The 20,530-nt window shown below is 45.6% G+C and overlaps 1 protein-coding gene across 2 annotated transcripts in view; it reads left to right on the top strand.

Annotated features, from left to right (window-relative positions):
* tfpi2 (tissue factor pathway inhibitor 2) overlaps nucleotides 1–12,735 on the top strand; it is a 71,573-nt gene extending 58,838 nt beyond the window's left edge. For both annotated transcript variants that reach the window (XM_085988288.1, XM_085988291.1), the window contains exon 5: nucleotides 12,416–12,735. In XM_085988288.1, coding sequence (XP_085844414.1) covers nucleotides 12,416–12,567 — 152 coding nt within the window. In that variant the 3' untranslated portion in view covers nucleotides 12,568–12,735. The remainder of the gene's footprint in view (nucleotides 1–12,415) is intronic.
* Nucleotides 12,736–20,530: the final 7,795 nt, after the last annotated feature.

Genomic DNA, 20,530 nt, shown 5'->3' with positions numbered 1-20,530 from the left:
AAACAGTCTTTAAAACAAGGCATCTTCTGCCAATAGACCCTTATAATACAATGTTCAATTTTGCAGATCTTACAATTGCCATTCAAATAATAATCTGCCTTCCTGTTTTTGCCACCAAAGTGGATAACCTCACATTTATCCACATTATAGTGCATTTGCCATGTTTCTGCCGAATCACCCAACCTGTCCAAATCGTACTGGAGTTTCACGACATCCTCCTCACAGCATACCCTCCCACCCAGCTTTGTGTCGTCTGCAAATTTGGAGATATTACATCCAATTCCCTCGTCCAGATCATTAATATATATTGTGAACAGCTGGGGTCCTAGGACCGATCCTTGCGGTACCCCACTAGTCACTGCCTGCCACTCGGAAAATGACCCGTTTATTCCAACTCTTTGCTTTCTATCTGCCAACCAGTTCTCTATCCAAGTCAATACCTTGCCCCCAATCCCATGTGCCTTAATTTTGCATGCTAATCTCTTATGCGGGACCTTATAGAAAGCCTTCTGAAAGTCCAAATACACCACATCCACTGGTTCTCCCTTATCTATTTTAGCAGTTACATCCTCAAAAAATTCCAGTAGATTAGTCAAGCATGATTTACCTTTTGTAAATCCATGTTGACTTTGTCCGATCCTGTCACTGCTTTCCAAGTGCTCTGCTATTACATCTTTTATAATGGACTCTAGCATTTTCCCCACTACCGATGTCAGGCTTACCGGTCTATAATTCCCTGCTTTTTCTCTACCACCTTTTTTGAATAGTGGGGTAACATTAGCTACCCTCCAATCCATGGGTACTGTTCCAGAGTCGTATTGAGTTCTGGAAGATGACCAGCAATGCATCTACTATCTCCAGGGCCACTTCCTTAAGTACCCTAGGATGTAGATTATCAGGCCCTGGGGATTTATCAGCCTTCAATCCCGTCAACTTCCCCAATACCATTTCCCTACAAATACTGATTTCTTTCAGTTCCTCCCTCTCATTAGTCCCTATGTTCCCCGACATCTCTGGGAGGTTATTTGTGTCCTCCTTTGTGACGCGTTTTAATCCAGGATCCTTAAAGGGACCATGGCCACATTAAATTTTAAGTTCAATCTAACATAGTGGGTGTTGAATCTTTACTGTACACTCGTATAATAAAATTTATATATGAGTGACAAAGAAATATTTATATAAAATCATGATTAAGTAATATGACTCCATCTACAAATACGATCAAGAACATAATTACGAAAAGTACACTAATTGTGAAGTTATTGGTGCTTTAGTCACAAATCTATAGACTTTTGTATCAGTAACTGGTACAAATAAAAGGTGCATCTATAGGTAATACATAAAATTAAGCAGATTTTAAATGTAATTGTAAAGGGGTGGATTTACAATCTTATTCAAGTTCAGCGGAAGAGCTGCGGAAACCCTGACAAACAGTGTAAGTGGTGCTTACAATGTGTTTCTGGGATTTCTGCAGCTCTTGCGTTGAAGTTAACAATGGACAAGTGAGAGAATCTCCGCAGAAATTCACCCTAAAGTCTCAGACTGAAAATTTAAATTAGTCATATTCAGGGACTGAAAGCAAATTGAACCAGTGGAATGAGTGACGAGAATGAAATTGTTACAGTTGATGACTTGATTTAATGTAACTGGACAGTCACAGTATACTGTGAGAAAAACCTGACCAGAAATAACACAAATTTATTTATATGGTATATGTCATTTTTTATAGTGCAGATCAATTCATTGCAATTACTGTTCAGTTGGAAGGCAACAGCTGAGAATGGCCAGTGAAAAATTAACATTTACCAGTAGCTTTTCAAGTAGAACAGAATCTCCATCAATCTGTTAGCTGATGTAATCAACATGTTTTTATTTTGGTTTGTTTTTCATGCTGTTAAGTAATCAGCTGGAGAAATGGCCACGGAACTCACGCATCAGGTTGACAGACATGGTTCCCGAGCTGTGTGAGTCCCGCGGCCATGCAGGGAAATTTAAAAAGCAGGGGGATAAAGGCTCTTAGGTATCTGTAAAGTACCTCATAATGATTTCAATTGGGACTCCACTACTGCCGGTCGGGTTGGCTCCATGCTGACAGATGGGCCTGGGGGAAAGGTGCTTGGGGGCGAGCTGATAGCAGGTTCCTGACCCGCTGTCAAAAAAAACAACTTTCCCACCTGACCCGCCACCGGTCGCGCCCGCTACCACCACAGAAAATTCAGCCCAATGTGTTTATTTATAGCTAAGTACAAGTATGGAACATAATGGTTCACCAAATATTAATGGCACAGTATCAACATAAATATTTAACTATTAAGAAAAGTTAGCAATAGATAAACACTTCTGAAGAAATATGCAAAAATTTGGAGTAGTTTTGTCTTCTCACACCACTACTGTCATCAGCATATTGTTCAAGTAGGGAACTTAAAGTGAGGCTTCCAGCTGACCGCACTTGAAATCGCACGAACTACAGAATGGAAGCAAGTTTTTGTTTTTATCCATTCAATTCCTTTGAAATCATACTTTAGCCAAATTAAAGGGTTACTTCTGTAATTGGGCACTTCCTGTTAGGAACGGTGTTCGCAGAGAGCCCAAATCAGGCAATCGTGGGTACCACAGCCGATGATTTTTCAGGCTGCAGGCCCATGATATCTTGACCTGCGCTCCCTTTGAGCATTGCTCCTCACTGGAAGCACCCAGTTGCAGAATCAGCACTTAATTATACTTACATTCATAAATACAATGTAACAAACACAAATATATAAATTAATGCATTTGTATAAGCCACAGGTTTCCAAAATGGTGTCCCAAGTCTCTAGGAGTCCGCAATGGGATTTCTTGCAGTCAGTGGGGCCGCTGAATTCTGTCCATGTGAACTAGATTTCTGATCTCCTCTTTATGTCCCCGTGAGTGTATCGCTGTTTACACAAATAACTTGAAAGTCACTGATGTAAGTGGAACTCAACAGGATTCACAAATACAATCAGCAGGAATACAACCTTTGCATCTGCAAAGCTTCAGACACCTGCAAAAATTTCCCATCAATCACTCAATCCATTATTGAAAGAAACCTCTTTGAACTTGGGAAGAGAATGTGTTGCCTTTCATTGACAAGGAAGCTAAGCAATTTAAAGCATCCAACACCATTTGTAATGCATTATGACTTTCTTGTACATATAATAAAGTAGAAATATATATCTAATAGTTTGTAATAATTTTGTCTTCCCATTGGTATGTGTTTTTTTAAAGTTGAATAGAAAGGCACTGCAGAATGTAATAACTTAAGATGTGGTTGCCTCACCAACCTCACTCAGGAAGAAACTATCTGAATAAATCAGTGCGTTACCACTCCTCCTTACAGTTGTGTCTTAATTGAGAGATCTGTGGCAGTACACGTGACAGATATTCTGGCACTTATTCTCACTGACTTTCAATTATCTCTCTCCGTGTGATGTGATCCTGGAGAATTCTAACCATTTAACCAGTCTTTTTAACCTGTCATGACTAGAATAGCTAAGGCTGTTATAGCAAACATTGACTGGCTATCTTTGTGTTTTTTTCATTTATCTGATTTTGATACCATTATTTTGATATGTTAAAGATTTTGTTTCCTTTCCAATATATCACTTTTGAACTTAAGAATTACAGAAGAGGTATTTACATTTTGTTACTCAACAATGAACCTTTTGAAGACAAAAACTTCTTAGGGGTCCGAGTTTAGCTTTCACAGGATTATAATGCACTGTAGGATTATAATGCACTGTAATAAATGCTGAATGCCAAAAAATAACTAAATTAAAAATTAATGGTTTTATTTTAAATACACTGGAAATTGGAATTTTACCATGTTCGTGAAATTGTCAGGAATTATTATTATAATTCTCTGATGAGAGAACCAACTCTCCCATTTCTGGCTCCACCTTATAAAAATTCAATTTCATCCAGAACTTCACAACTTGAATCCCACCTCATACCAAGTCACCCATTAGCCATGTTCTCATAGAGCATAGAATCATTGAAATTTACGGCACAGAAGGAGGGCATTCGGCCCATCATGTCTGTGCCGGCCAAAAAAGAGCCATCCAGCCTAATCCAACTTTCCAACTCTTGGTCCGCAGCCTTGCAGGTTATGGCACTTCAAGTACATATCCAAGTACTTTTTAAATGCGATGCGGATCTCTGCCTCTACCATCCTTTCAGGCAGTGCGTTCCAGACCCCCACCACCCTCTGGGTGAAAACATTTCTCCTCAACTCCCCTCTAATCCTTCTACCAATTACTTTAATCTATGCCCCCTGGTTATTGACCTCTCTGCTAAGAGAAATAGGTCCTTCCTGTCCACTCTATCTAGGCCCCTCATAATTTTATACACCTCAATTAAATCTCCCCTCAGCCTCCTCTGTTCTAAAGAAAACAACCCCAGCCTATCCAATCTTTCCTCATAGATAAAATTCTCCAGTCCTGCCAACATCCTTGTAAATCTCCTCTGTACCCTCTCTAGTGCAATCACATTTTTCCTGTAATGTGGTGACCAGAACTGTACACAGTACTCTAACTGTGGCCTAACTAGTGTTTTATACAGTTCTAGCATAACCTCCCTGCTATTCAATGCCACGGCTAATAAAGGAAAGTATCCCGTATGCCTTCTTAACCACAACAACAACAACTTATATTTATATGGCACCTTTAACATAGTAAAACATCCCAAGGCGCTGCATGGGAGTATTGTGAGACAAAAAATTTGAATCCAAGCCACATAAGGCTAAATTAGGGCAGGTGACCTAAAGCTTGGTCAAAGAGGTAGATTTTAAGGAGTGTCTTAAAGGAGGAAAGAGAGGTAATGAGGTGGTGAGGTTTAGGCAGGGACCTAAATCTACCTTATCTACCTGTCCTGCTACCTTCAGGTATCTGTGGACATGCACTCCAAGGTCATAAGAACATAAGAGAACATAAGAACATAACAAGAACATATGAAATAGGAGCAGGAGTCGGCCATTTGGCCTGTGAGCCTGCTCCGCCATTCAATAAGATCATGGCTGATCTGATCGTGGCCTCAACTCCACTTTCCTGCCCGCTCCCCATAAACCTTGATTACCCTGTAGCTCAAATATCTGTCTATCTCCGCCTTGAATATATTCAATGACTCTGCCTCCACAGCTCTCTGGGGTAGAGAATTCCAAAGAGTCACGATCCTCAGAGAAGAAATTCCTCCTCATCTCCGTTTTAAATTGGCGACCCCTTATTCTGAAACTATGCCCCCCAGTTCTAGATTCCACCGCCCCCCCGCCGAGGGGAAACATCCTCTCTGTATCTACCCTGTCAAGCCCCCTCAGAATCTTATATGTTTTAATAAGATCACCTCTCATTCTTCTAAACTCCAATGAGTATAGGCCCAACCTGCTCAACCTTTCTTCATAAGACAACCCCTTCATCTCAGGAATCAACCTCGTGAACCTTCACTGAACTGCCTCCAATGCAAGTATATCCCTCCTAAAATAAGGAGACCAAAACTGTACACAGTACTCCAGATGTGGTCACACCAGCGCCTTCTGTTCCTCTGCACTTCTCAGTATCTTACCATTTATTGTGTATTCCCTTGCCTTGTTAGTCCTCCCCCAATGCATTGCCTCACACGTCTCCAGATTAAATTCCATTTGCCACTTTTCTTCCCCCCTGACCAGTCCGTTGATATCTTCATGCAGTCTTCAGCTTTCTTTCTCACTATCAACCACACGGCCAAATTTTTTATTATCTGCAAACTTCTTAATCATGCCCCCTACAATTGAAGTCTAAATTATTGATAAATACCACAAAAAGCAAGGGACCCAGTACTGAGCCCTGCAGGACCCCACTGGAAACAGCCTTCCAGTCACAGAACACCTGTCGACCATTACACTTTGCTTCCTGCCACTGAGCCAATTTTGGATCCAATTTGTCACTTTCCCTGGGATCCCATGGGCTTTTACTTTTCTGACCAGCCTGCCATGTGGGACCTTGTTAAAATCCTTGCTAAAATCCATGTAGACTACATTAAACGCACTACCTGCATCGACCCTCCTCGTTACCTCCCAAAAAAATTAAATCAAGTTAACACCTCCAGAAGTGTGATTGCCCCTTTTTTCCTTCAGTTCAGCCCATATGCCCTAATTTGATGATCCTTCTAACATATCATCCCTCCTCACAGCTGTACTTGTTTCTTTAACCAATATTGCAAGCCCCCCTCCCTTTTTATCCCCCTCTCTATCACATCTGAAAATCCTGTAACCAGGAATGTTGAGCTGCCATTCCTGCCCTTCTTTAAACCATGTTTCAGTAATAGCTACAATATCATACTTCCATGTGTCTATCTGTGCCCTCAGCTTATTCACTAGACTCCTTGCATTGAAGTATATACCATTAAGCACTGCCAAACTCCTTTGTTGTCTATTTTTTAGCCTTTGTTTCCTCTGCCTTCCAAATCCCCTTACTAATTTTCTGCTTTCCATTTCCAGCTTTGCTTCTCTGCCTTCTGCATCTACACTTAGATTCCCATCTGCCTGCCAAGCTAGTTTAAACCTTCCCCAACGGCACTAGCAGCCCCCCTCCCCCACCCCCCATGAGGATATTGGTCCTGGCCCTGTTGTGAAGCAGTGGACCCTATATTTACAGGGAGGCAGGGTGGGTATGAGGGAGCGTGGTAGTATGGGGAAAACCCTGCAAGGTCAGGGACACCGAGGTCCTGCCACATTATCATTTATTCTTCCATTTCCCGTCCAGCAGCTGGCCAAATTGACAGGCTGGCCAGCTGCCGGGTGGGAAAACCAGCAACAGGAGGCCACTGCCGGGGAACCTTGGGGATAGTCCCCGGCAATCGGGAGGGGGGGCGAAGGTCGGCATTCATGGCTCGGTGGGGAGGGGTCAGGTTGGCCATGATCGTAGCATGGAGAGGTTGGCTTTTGGGGCTTGGAGGGGGTGAGGTCGCCGATCGGGGCTTGAGGGGGGAGAGAGGCCATCATGCAAGGGGGGGGGAGATTGGGACTGAGGGGGGTGGAGTGAAGCCATCACTGGAGGGGGAAGATCAGGGCTGGGGGGAGGGGGTGGAGAGAAGCCATCACTGGAGGGGGGAAGATCAGGGCTGGGGGGGAGGGGTGGAGAGAAGCCATCACTGGAGGGGGGAAGATCAGAGCTGGGGGGGAGGGGGTGAAGAGAAGCCATCACTGGAGGGGAAGATCAGGGCTGGGGGGGAGGGGGTGGAGAGAAGCCATCACTGGAGGGGGGAAGATCAGGGCTGGGGGGAGGGGGTGGAGAGAAGCCATCACTGGAGGGGGGGAAATCAGGGCTGGGGGGAGGGGTGGAGAGAAGCCATCACTGGAGGGGGAAGATCAGGGCTGGGGTGGAGGGGGTGAAGAGAAGCCATCACTGGAGGGGAAGATCAGGGCTGAGGGGGAGGGGGTGGAGAGAAGCCATCACTGGAGGGGGGAAGATCAGGGCTGGGGGGGAGGGGGTGGAGAGAAGCCATCACTGGAGGGGGGAAGATCAGGGCTGGGGGGGGAGGGGGTGGAGAGAAACCATCACTGCAGGGGGAAGATCAGGGCTGGGGGGGGAGGGGGTGGAGAGAAACCATCACTGGAGGGGGAAGATCAGGGCTGGGGGGGAGGGGGTGGAGAGAAGCCATCACTGGAGGGGGGAAGATCAGGGCTGTGGGGGGAGGGGGTGGAGAGAAACCATCACTGGAGGGGGAAGATCAGGGCTGGGGGGGGAGGGGGTGGAGAGAAACCATCACTGGAGGGGGAAGATCAGGGCTGGGGGGAGGGGGTGAAGAGAAGCCATCACTGGAGGGGGAAGATCAGGGCTGGGGGGGAGGGGGTGGAGAGAAGCCATCACTGGAGGGGGGAAGATCAGGGCTGGGGGGGGAGGGGGTGGAGAGAAACCATCACTGGAGGGGGAGATCAGGGCTGGGGGGAGGGGGTGAAGAGAAGCCATCACTGGAGGGGGAAGATCAGGGCTGGGGGGGAGGGGGTGGAGAGAAGCCATCACTGGAGGGGGGAAGATCAGGGCTGGGGGGGGGAGGGGGTGGACAGAAGCCATCACTGGAGGGGGGAAGATCAGGGCTGGGGGGGTGGGGGGGTTTGCGGTGGAGAGAAGCCATCACTGGAGGGGGGAAGATCAGGGCTGGGGGGGTGGGGGGGGTTTGCGGTGGAGAGAAGCCATCACTGGAGGGGGAAGGGCGACAATCAGGGCTTGGGGGGCATGGGATCAGCCGCGATTGGCTGGATGGAGAGAGAGAGACCATTGGGGCTGGAGGGTGGTGGGGGGAGAGGTCTGCAATCACGGCAGGGGGAGAGAGAGTCCATGATCGGTAGAGCGGAAGCAGAAGGTTTCCTTGAGGGGAGGTTTGCTAGCACTGTTGGGGGGGGTTTAAACTAACTTGGCAGGGGGATGGGATACAGAGGGGAGCTGAAATAGGGGGTGATGTGCTGCCAATTATAGAGAAAAAAACAAGTCAGCTTGGTAGACAGGGCAAATATATAAGGGCAAGGCTGGATGGCATATATTTTAATGCAAGGAGTCTTGCAAATAAGGTGGATGAACTGAAGGTGTTGATAAACACATGGGAGTATGATATTGTTGCTATCACGGAGACATGGTTGAGGGAGGGGCAAGACTGGCAGCCCAATATTCCGGGGTACAGAATCTTCAGGCGAGACAGAGGGGGAGGTAAAAGAGGAGGGGGTGTCGCAATATTAATTAAGGAGTCAATTACTGCAGTAAGGAGGGATGATATATTAGCAGGTTCCTCTAATGAGGCCATATGGGTGGAGCTTAAAAACAAAAAGGGGGCAAGCACTTTGCTGGGAGTGTACTATAGGCCTCCAAACAGTCAGGGGGAGATAGAGGAACAGATATGTAGGCAAATCTCAGAGAAATGTGCAATTAATAGGGTAATAGTAATGGGGGATTTCAACTTCCCCAATATTAACTGGGATAGTCAAAGTGTGAAAGGCTCAGAGGGTGTAGAATTCTTAAAGTGCATCCAGGAGAGCTTTTTGAGCCAGCATGTAGAAAGTCCTACAAGAGAGGGGGCAGTACTGGACCTAATTCTAGGGAATGTGGCCGGCCAAGTGGAAAAAGTGCTAGTAGGTGAGCACTTTGGTGACAGTGACCATAATATGGTGAGATTTAAGGTGGTCATGGAAAAGGACAGGGATGGGCCGGAAATAAAGGTTCTAAATTGGGGGAAGGCCAATTTTAATAGGATAAGGCAGGATCTGGTCAAAATGGACTGGGATCAGCTACTTGTAGGAAAATCCGCATCGGAGCAATGGGAGGCTTTCAGAAGGGAGATTGAGATCATACAATGGCAACATGTTCCCGTAAAGGTCAAGGGTGGTTCCAAAAACCACAGGGAACCTTGGATGTCAGGGGATATACGAGAATGGATTAGGAAAAAAAGGAGGGCTTTTGGCAGATACAAAAGGCTAAAGACAGAGGAAGCCCTAGAGGAGTACAAAAAGTGCAGGGGGATACTTAAAAAAGAAATTAGGAGATCAAGGAGGGGCCATGAAATAACACTGGCGAGCAAAATAAAGGAAAATCCTAAGATGTTTTATAAGTATATTAAGGGTAAGAGGATAACTAGGGAAAAAATAGGGCCCATTAGGGACAAAAGTGGCAATCTGTGTGTGGAGCCGGAAGATGTAGGAGGGGTTCTAAATGAATTTTTTGCATCTGTTTTCACTATGGAGGAGGACGATGTAGACATAGAAATAGGGCGGGGGGACTGTGATATGCTCGAACATATTAACATCGAGAGGGAGGAGGTATTGGCGGTTTTAGCAGGCCTAAAAATGGATAAATCCCCAGGCCCGGATGAAATGTATCCCAGGCTGCTGTGTGAGGCAAAGGAAGAGATTGCAGTGGCTCTAACACATATATTCAGGACCTCTCTGGCCACAGGGGATGTGCCAGAGGACTGGAGAACCGCTAATGTAGTACCATTATTCAAGAAGGGAAGTAGGGAAAAACCGGGGAACTACAGGCCAGTGAGCCTAACATCAGTGGTAGGAAAATTATTGGAAAAAATTCTGAGGGACAAAATTAGTCTCCACTTGGAGAGACAAGGATTAATCAGGGATAGTCAACATGGCTTTGTCAAGGGAAGATCATGTCTGACTAATTTGATTGAATTTTTTGAGGGGGTGACTAGGTGTGTGGATGAGGGTAACGCAGTGGATGTGGTATACATGGATTTCAGTAAGGCCTTCGATAAAGTCCCGCACAGGAGACTGGTCAAGAAGGTAAGAGCCCATGGAATCCAGGGTGCCTTGGCACATTGGATACAAAACTGGCTTAGTGGCAGAAGGCAGAGGGTGATGGTCGAAGGTTGTTTTTGTGACTGGAAGCCTGTGGCCAGTGGGGTGCCACAGGGATCGGTGCTGGGTCCCTTGCTGTTTGTGGTCTACATTAATGACTTGGATATGAATGTAAAAGGTATGATCAGTAAGTTCGCGGATGATACAAAAATTGGTAGGGTGGTAAATAGCGAGGAGGGTAACCTCAGTCTGCAGGACGATATAGATGGGTTGGTCAGATGGGCGGAACAGTGGCAATTGGAATTTAACCCGGAAAAGTGCGAGGTGATGCGCTTTGGGGGGACTAACAAGGCAAGGGAATACACAATGAATGGTAAGACCCTAGGCAAGACGGAGGTGCAGAGGGATCTGGGTGTGCAAGTACACAGATCCCTGAAGGCGGCGGAACAGGTGGATAAGGTGGTAAAAAAGGCATATGGGATACTTGCCTTCATTAGCCGAGGCATAGAATATAAGAGCAAGGAGGTTATGATGGAGCTGTATAAAACACTGGTTAGGCCACAGCTGGAATACTGTGTGCAGTTCTGGTCGCCACACTACAGGAAGGATGTGATCGCTTTGGAGAGGGTGCAGAGGAGATTCACCAGGATGTTACCAGGGCTGGAGCGCTTCAGCTATGAAGAAAGACTGGGCAGATTGGGTTTGTTTTCCTTGGAGCAGAGGAGGCTGAGGGGGGACATGATTGAGGTGTACAAAATTATGAGGGGCATAGATAGGATGGATACTGAGGAGCTTTTTCCCTTAGTAGAAGGGTCAATAACTAGGGGGCATAGATTCAAGGTAAAGGGCGGGAGATTTAGAGGGGATTTGAGAAAGAACTTTTTCACCCAGAGGGTGGTTGGAGTCTGGAACTCACTGCCTGAAAGGGTTGTGGAGGCAGGAACCCTCACAACATTGAAGAAGCATTTGGATGAGCACTTGAAATGCCATAACATACAAGGCTACGGACCAAATGCTGGAATATGGGATTAGATTAGACAGGGCTTGATGGCCGGCACGGACACGATGGGCCGAAGGGCCTCTATCCGTGCTGTATAACTCTATGACTCTATGACTCTATGACTCAGGGAAGCACTCCTGGTCGTCCTGGCTCACAAGGAGTGCTGATAAAGGCACTTTCCTTGTGGAGCTGGCAGCTCCCACCATGGAGCAGATGGATGAAGACGAGAAGGCCTACTATATAAAAGGACAGAGAAGGACCCTGACAATGATCCAGAGAAACATCGTTCCTGAAATACCTTTGCAGCCAGGGAGATTCATGCACCAAACTCTCAAAGATAAACGGGGTGAAATTCCATAGCGCTGAAAAACGGGCGCGGGCACGCGATGTATGAAACGCTCGTGTCTGTTCAAGGAGCACAGGCAGCACGTCAACTTCGTGCTATCTGCTAATTATAATGATTGTAGCGCACAGCCCAGCACTGAATGCACTGCTGACAGGCTTGGCGCTCAGCAGGGGGCAGAAGTTTGCGTTGTTTGAGCAAGGCTAGCATTACATAAAGCTAGCCTGCACCTCTTAAAGGTGAGCTGCCTTCTGCTGATCAAAGATGGTAAAAGTGCTTCAGCACTAACCCAAATGGCTCAACAGGCCAGGGAAAGGGCACCCAGGGTGTTGGACGTAGCACTCGAGCTTTGTGCAATGGGTGCACACTAAAAGAGAGGTCCTCTACCCACAGGGGGCCAGGTGTCACCAGGACCTGGCTCCAGTGCCCAAAGAAGTTTCATTTCCACAGACTAGTGGAATGCACAAATACCCCATCACTCACCTACCAACAACCTCTACCAAACACGAGGCACACCTCACATTCCCAGCTTCACCTCACCCCCTTGCAGAAGACAATGCTGGCCATTTTTGGCAGGGGCATATGTGAGCCCCTGGCTAGCGGCAGGGCTGAAAGAATGCAAGATGCCGGTATCCTCATATGGTACCCTCCTTCTCACATCCCTCTTTTCCTCATCCCACAATATCTTCTGATTTACAAGCTTCACATGATGTAAGCTCTCACCTTTTGCTTTACCCCCCCCTTCCCTCACCACAACTAGACCCTTGTGCCTTCCTCATTTCAGACACTCAAGAAATCCAGCCTGCCCAGTCAGTAGGTCAACAAGAAAAGGGAGAGGAGAGTGAAGAAGAAGAAACATCATCACTCGATTTCACACTCCCAGCCACCAGCTCCTTGAGGTCGTCTACAAAGGCCATCTGCAGTTCCCCCCACTGAAAGTCAGCAGCCTTCCATCAGCCATGCTGCAGCCACTGGGGTAGCACTGCATAAGAGCATTGAGATACGCAAAGGCACATGCAAGAACTCACTAAGGGAATGCACAAGGGTGATTAGTTGATTTTTTTGATGTAATATTGGATGCATATATGGATAAATTTGGATTGGAAAGTTTGCTTTGTGGTGGCTTTTATTTCAGCATTGTGGCCAAGAGGACACAGTGATGGTCAGTAACAGAGGGAAGGTAAGGTGTGGGACAAATGTTGAAAGGGGAATTGGGGTTGTGGTCACTGGAACTGCAAGCGAATGATTCGATCCCGGATATCCTGGCCAGAAAGGGGCTGTCTGGGTTGCCTCCTTCCTTCTGCTTCCTCCTCTTGAGCTTCCTCCTCCTCCCTCTGCGAGCAGCTTGTCCCCTTTGGTGCCTCTGCTCCATCTCCATGCCATGCTGCAGCCCAAGGGGGACTGTAACTAGAGCCCCCAGGACTGGGAGCGAATGGTGTTCTCAGAGGCCTTCCTTTAAGAGCCAAAGCCTTGCAAATGTCTGCCAGCACTCCCTTCACACTTTAACAATGTTTTAAATGTCTTACACCAAGCCACTACTCTAATGAAATGTAAAGAAACCAGTACAAAAGCAAAAATCTAAACTTACCTGAAAGCCCTTTAAGAAGCGCTGGTAGGGGGTCGTCGTACAGCTAAACACACGTTCTGCTGTGCGTGCTTTGGAGAAGATGTTAAAAGGAACAGCGACATCCAACATAACCGTGCGTCAATTCAGAGTCGCACGCTGATTGATGTCATTATCTGACTAATTTCCATATCTGGAGCAAATGCAGGCAATGGCAGCACTGCCGACCTGCCCAAAATGGCAGCCACTGCGTTCCGTGCAGGAATTGGGCAGAAGCGAGGCGGCAGCCATTTTTTCACCCAAACCGACCTTATCAGCTGGGGCTAACGAGCTGAATTTCACGGCCAAAATATTCACCCAAAATGCTTGATCCGCCAATGCATTAATAGTTTTGTCCATGTTTGCAATACAGTGTTACAATACATCTTCAACAACATTTTCTGTAGCACAAACTCAACAACCATATTCTGCAGCATCAGCTGAAAATGCTCTACATGCAATTGAAATAAAGTGCAACCAAATTTAATAATTTAAAAATGATAAGTGTATGTACCTGTTGTCTTTTACCCTCGTGTGGAATATATACCTTGTAGAACCTAAACTAGTATTCCTTATAGGTCCTTACCCAGTTGGAGGTAGCTGGTGGCTGCATCTCGGTAAGATATTCTTGAGATTTATATGCTCCCGTGCCCCTATGCACTGGGTCATGAGATGAACCCGTGGAAACTCGATTTGTGCTGAATGCAATTTGCACTTTAAATTCTGTGATTTTTGTGCTGGTTACACCGATTTCTGCCGAATCATGCGAAAAAAACAGCACAACCGAGAGGAAACTCCAGACCAGATGTTCAATAAATTTGTCTGTTGGATTACAGCCTGAGCCACAGTCTGATAGAGTGTGTATTCTTCTGCCCTACTGAAAGTGAGAGCATATGGTCGTGCATGATATATTCCAGTAAATTAGGTATATTGATAAGAATTCTCTGTTCAACTCTTGGACCTCGCTACATTTACCGATATATTGAACAGCGTTTTCTAGTACATCGGGGATGAAGGTCTATTCACGGGAGTAGTCAGTGGTGCTGAACCCCAGGATATCTAGCACAAAAAAATTAAAATGCAACAGTAGCTTTATCATGTTCAAGAAATGGTACAAGTTCTTCCCAAGTAGCCACGCTATTTTTCCACTGTGAAGCAACTCTTCATCAACTGAATAACCTTGGGCCATTTTGTCAAAATTATAGTGACAAGCTGAGAGTGTGTCTGACAAGTGCTGAATTATAAATGTAATTTAAAAGGATTGCAACATCACATTGCAGCAAATTAAATATTTAAGGGGTTTAGTGAGTTATATGTTCACACCCTATACAAGAAACTTAGAGCCACATTAATTTTACACAGCAGAGCGAACAATCACAGCTCTAAAATGAAATTGCTAAAACCATGATCTATCAATGTAATAAATGTTAATGCATTTATTCTTTAGTCAGATGTACCAGGGGCAAAATAGATTATTACACCAAGATTCACTCAGCTGTGATGAGAATTAAACACCTAGCTGAAATCTTCAATTAAAATTGTAACTAATGCCATCAAACTACACACTTAGGACGTCATGTTAGCCTACCCGCCGGGTGTGAAATGGTCGGATTCGGGTCGGCCGCTGGTTTTCCCGCTTGCCTGATCTTACACTCTGTTGAAATCAATGGAGAGTCAATCCAAGCCGATAAAAATAGGTGGCGGACCCGGACCCGGACCTGACTGTTTCCCACCCGTAGGTTTGTTTAAAATTATCCTGTTGTTTGTAGCGATGAAAGGAGATTTTGCCAGCAGAATTCATAAAAATAAATAGAGATCATGGCTATAATCTCTTGGGTCATATGTCTGTTAATTAGATCTGTTTGAAATATGTTTCAGTGGTTATGTAACTGGGCTAATAGGAGAGTTCAAATCCCACCATTCAATTTTAAAATCTGGAAATAAAAAGCTGGTATCAGTAAAAAGTGACCGTGAAGCTGTGATTGTTGTAAAAACCCAACTGGTTCACGGACATCCTTTAGTGAATGAAACTTGCCGTCCTTACCCGGTCTGATCTATATGTGACTCCAGTCCCACACCAGCGTGGTTGACTCTTAACTGCCCTCTGAAGTGACCTAACAAGCCACTTAGTTGTCTACATGGACTGTAGCGATTTAAGAAGAAAGCCTACTACCGTCTCACGGCAACTAGGAGTGGGCAATAAATGCCGGCCTTGGAAGAAATGCCAACATCCTCAGAATAAATTTTTTTTAAATTCTTTCAGAACTGACCTGACTCTAGAGTCTATTTTAACTGCCGGCGGAGAATGGGTGGGCAACAGACAGAGCACGCCCACCACCCAGCCATTCTTGCCAGCAAAGAGAGACTCATTTACATTGTGCTAGCAAGCTGCACATCCCGAATAAGGGCCAACACATTGTCAGATGGCTTGCAGGTAGATCCTGGGAGGGAATGGTGTTGAATGTGGAGGAAGGGGTGGGCAGGGAACACCCTCACTCCTCATGGCTCCACAAAAACATAACCTAAAAACATTCTAGATGATCTTTGGCCCTTTAGGGACCACTGCTTCCATTTGTTCCTGGAAATTGCATTGGGGTCCTATGTCCTGTATGTCAATAAACCCTGATTTTCACACAGCAATGAGGCTCCTGCCTGATTCAGGCAAGCACTTGGGCCACCCTTGTAAAGGCTCTGGCCATAATGGCAGTGGATGGGATCAGAAAAGGAATGGGGTAGTAAGTGCAGTACTCTGATTCAAGAGCCTCGCTCCCGCCAGACAAAGCAAGTTAAATTCAGCCCTAGAATCTGTCTCTTTCGGTTTAACATTAACCCCAAAATGAAATAATTCATGACAACATTTTTTTTCTGGAGTTTCAACTACTTATTTTATTCAGACTTTATACCTGTCTATGATTAATATTTTCTTCCATGACATTTGGCAATGTTAAACCTTGAATTGATGTTAAGTCTGGGAAAATCACCATGTCCCAGGGCTGGCTGCATTTGTAGGGTTTTCAGCATATTTACTGTGACACTATCCTTCATGTCCATGTATGTCCTGTGCAGTTATTTTATCTTGGTGCTTTTCTTTATGTCAGGCAGCTTTTTCTGAGCCTACAGCCTGGTCCCGAGAGTCGCTGAGACAGAGTTCACTCTGTCACTGCATTTTGCTTATTTAATGGCTATTTTCCCCACCAAAAATATGTTTGTGTTGCTTCATTACCGTGTTTACCAGCAGTTTACAGGTCTTGTTATTAAACTGGCTCTTTCTCAGTTGACATTCAGCCATTTTTACCAAAAATTGCATTTTCCACAGGTGAATTAACAAATTTCCTGACATTTTAAGGACACTAAATTCTAATCGGCTTGCTCTGCCATCCTTCTGCTGACAGAATTGATTGGATCACTTGTATAGCCAGAGTAGGTCACTGCACCTGCAAGAAGTGTTTTAGCAATGCTAGTCTTGATCCACCCTTGTAAGGATGGATCAGCCTATAGCTGTACCACTAGACACCACCCATTCCCACCCCCTGCCCCGAGGCCTTTCTGAACCAAAGATAAAATAATCTTCAGCAGATTGAATAAACGCAGGATGTGTTTGAAATAAGGTAATCAATGCCCTTGCCTCTGGCTGGCAGCATTTTGGGGCCTTTCCTAAAACTTTAGTGGCACTAATGCCAGCTCTCAGCTGACACAGATCCCGCTGAGACCTTTGAAGGGCATTGGACTGGGTGGAATTCAAAGGGAAGAGCAGGATCTGCTCAGATATGGTGGGGGTGGAGGGGAGGGTGCGTGCAGGGATGGAATATTCAACACCCCTCCTGGACTTTTCCTGAGGGCACCAATGGGGTGAAATCCTATTGGAACAGGGCCACCACCCCATTTTCTCATCCCCAACCGGAAATCTGCCCCACTTATTCTTTGACCCAATTGGAATTTTGGGGCCTAAATGATTAATTTTACTTAAATAACTAATGAGCCACTTGAAGGATCATTACCATGGGCGCTTAATGATTAATGTCAATTTTTCAATGCCATTAATGAAATCACATTCTCAGTTTCAGAGCCACAAATTTTCGTTAGCAATTCATTAATTTTGGAGAAATAAGAACATAAGAACATAAGAACATAAGAAATAGGAGCAGGAGTAGGCCAATCGGCCCCTCGAGCCTGCTCCGCCATTCAATAAGATCATGGCTGATCTGATCCTAACTGCCAATCCACTATCACAGAACCATCTCCTGCATCTAACAGAATTAGACACATGAAATAGCAGCAGGATCAGGCTACACGGCCCCTGGGCCCGCTCCGCTACCCACAGGGCCATGACCGATCCGAACCTAGACTCATGTCCAAATTCCTGCCCGCTCCCCGTAACCCTTAATTCCCTTTACTTCTAGGAAACTGTCTATTTCTGTTTTAAATTTATGTAATGATGTAGCTTCTATAGTTTATTGGGGCAGCATATTCCATGGACCTACCACCCTCTGAGTGAAGTAGTTCCTCCTCATCTCAGTTTTGAAAGAGCAGCCCCTTATTCTAAGACTATGCCCCCTAGTTCTAGTTTCACCCATCATCGGGAACATCTTCCCTGCATCCACCCGATCCAACCCCTTCACAATCTTATATGTTTCAGTAAGATCGCCTCTGATTCTTCTGAACTCCAATGAGTAGAGTCCCAATCTACTCAACCTCTCCTCATATGTCCATCCCCTCATCCCCGGGATTAACCGAGTGAACCTTCTTTGTACTGACTCGAGAGCAAGTATGTCCTTTCTTAAGTATGGACACCAAAACTGTACGCAGTATTCCAGGTGCGGTCTCACCAATACCTTGTACAACTGAAGCAATACCTCCCTATTTTTATATTCTATCCCCCTAGCAATGAAAGCCAACATTCCATTGGCCTTCTTAATCACTTGCTGCACCTGCATACTAACCTTTTGAGTTTCGTGCACCAGGACCCCCAGATCCCTTTGTACTTCAGTACTTTCCAGTTTCTTGCCATTAAGATAATAACTTGCTCTATGATTTTTCCTGCCAAAGTGCATAACCTCACACTTTCCAGTGTTGTATTCCATCTGCCAAATCTCTGCCCACTTACTTAGCCTGTCTATGTCCCCTTGCAGGTTTTTTTATGTCCTCCTCACTCACTACTTTCCCCCCCATCTTAGAAAAGAATGCATTTCCTTGTACTTCATGAAAAGAGGTATATTGGGGCTTTTTAACTAAGGCTTTGAATAGCCAAAGATTGAAGATTTGTGTGATAAATCCATGTAGTGGAACAAGAACTCGAAGAGGCGATATCTTGGAACTAGTATGAGTATTTTATTAAACAAACAGAGTAACAAACATCATGCCTGCATCCTGGCATTCCACCTTTGCTGACCTTGACAGGAAGCAAACCTCTGACCTTAACAGGAAGCAAACCTCTGACCTTAGCAGCAGCATTGGCTACAGCACCACCTGGTGGATAACCTTAATCATAACCTCCCAGACTACAATATCCCTCCCCCCTTAAGATTTCAGTATGAATTTCTTAACAGACAACCATTCCTGAGGGTCACATAAGGAGTCTCCATTCATCATGTTCCATACTTGACAAATCTAACAGTTCAGTATCAATCTCTCTGGTGGCTTGCGAGTCCTTTGTGAACGTCTGACAGTAAAGTCCCTGCTTGTTTGTGGTGAAGCCACCAGCTGCTCCTGAGCAGTGCTCGGAGTATCTGACTCTGCAATGATGGTTTCCTCTTGACGAATAGGTTCCTGTGGAATTGTCTCTGTCCCTGGGGGTGGCACCACAGATGCACTTGGATAACTGGGGGCAACCCTGTCTTCAGTCATTGCATCTGGAACCTTCATTTCAATTTCCCCTTGTCTGGGAAGTATATGATCTACATGTCTGCATACTACCCTACCATCTTCCAACATGACCTTGTATGATACTGGACCTGTCATTGAGTCTATGAAGCCAGGAATCCACTTTGGTCCATAACTGAAATTCCTGGTAAGGACCGCATCTCCTTCTCCAAAACTTCGGCTCTTTGTTCTTTTGTCATGGTTCTCTTTTTGTTTGTTTTGTCTGTTTTCCATTTTCCTTTTTAGGTCTGGGTGGACAAGGTCAAGAGCGGAGCATAGTCTACGACCTAATAACATCTCAGCGGGAGAGAGTCCTGTGGTGGATTGAGGTGTTATTCTGTAGCTGAACAGAACCCGTGACACTTTGGCTGCTAAACTCCCTCCTGCACTTTTTTTCATCATCTCCTTAAATGTTTGTACGGCTCTCTCCGCAAGTCCATTCAAGGACGGATGATATGGAGCTGAGGTCACCTGCACTATGCCATTTTTTCTCAAGAAGTCTTTTGTCTCTGTACTCACAAAACAAGTGGCATTGTCACTCACCATGACCTCCGGTAGCCCTTGATTACTGAAGCTCCGATGCAGGCAGTCTATAGTAGTAGTGGTGGAAGCAGAATTTACAGGATAAACATCCATCCATTTGGAATGTGCATCAATGATTATGAGGAACATCTTCCCCATGAATGGACCCGCATAATCTAAGTGCAATCTTCTCCATGGTTTATCTGGCCACTCCCAGGGGTGGAGAGGAGCCGCTGCTGGTGCCTTCTGGTGTTCCTGACAAGTGCTGCATGTCTTTACTAGATTTTCTATCTCCTCATCTAGCTTTGGCCACCACAAGTAACTCCTAGCCAAGGCTTTCATACGCGAGACCCCAGGATGACACTGATGTAGTTGCTCAAGGATAGACTGTCGTGCTGGCTGTGGAATAATCACTCGTGCTCCCCACAACACGCAACCATCCTGCACACTCAGCTCTGTTTTCCTGACACTGTAGGGTGTGAAGTCAGCCCCTTCCGGATGCTGTGGCCATCCCCTCACCACATATTCTCAAACTCTAGACAGTACTGGATCTTTACCTGTCCATGTTCTTACTTGCTCTGCAGTCACAAGTGCTGTGTTAGTGTCCTCCAACATCAAAACTCTGTCCTCTGGAGTTGCACGGATAGGTGTGCCTGGCAGTGGAAGATGGCCCAGGCATCTGCGTTCCCATGGTACTTGCCCGCCTTGTAGACGATGACATACTCATATGCCCTCAACGTCACAGCCCACCTCTGGATCCGGGGTGACACCATCTGTGGAACTGCTTTCATTTCATTGAAAAGAGAGAGGAGGTTTATGATTGGTGCATATGGTGAACTTCCTGCCATATATGTACTTGTGGAACCTCTGTAACCCAAACATTACTGCTAACCCCTCTTTGTCTAACTGGGAATA

This window comes from Somniosus microcephalus, chromosome 5 (assembly GCF_052327205.1).
Source record: "Somniosus microcephalus isolate GS21.2 chromosome 5, FLI_Smic_1.0, whole genome shotgun sequence".
Classification (NCBI taxonomy): Eukaryota; Metazoa; Chordata; class Chondrichthyes; order Squaliformes; family Somniosidae; genus Somniosus; species Somniosus microcephalus.
This window is presented reverse-complemented; position numbering and strand designations above follow the sequence as displayed.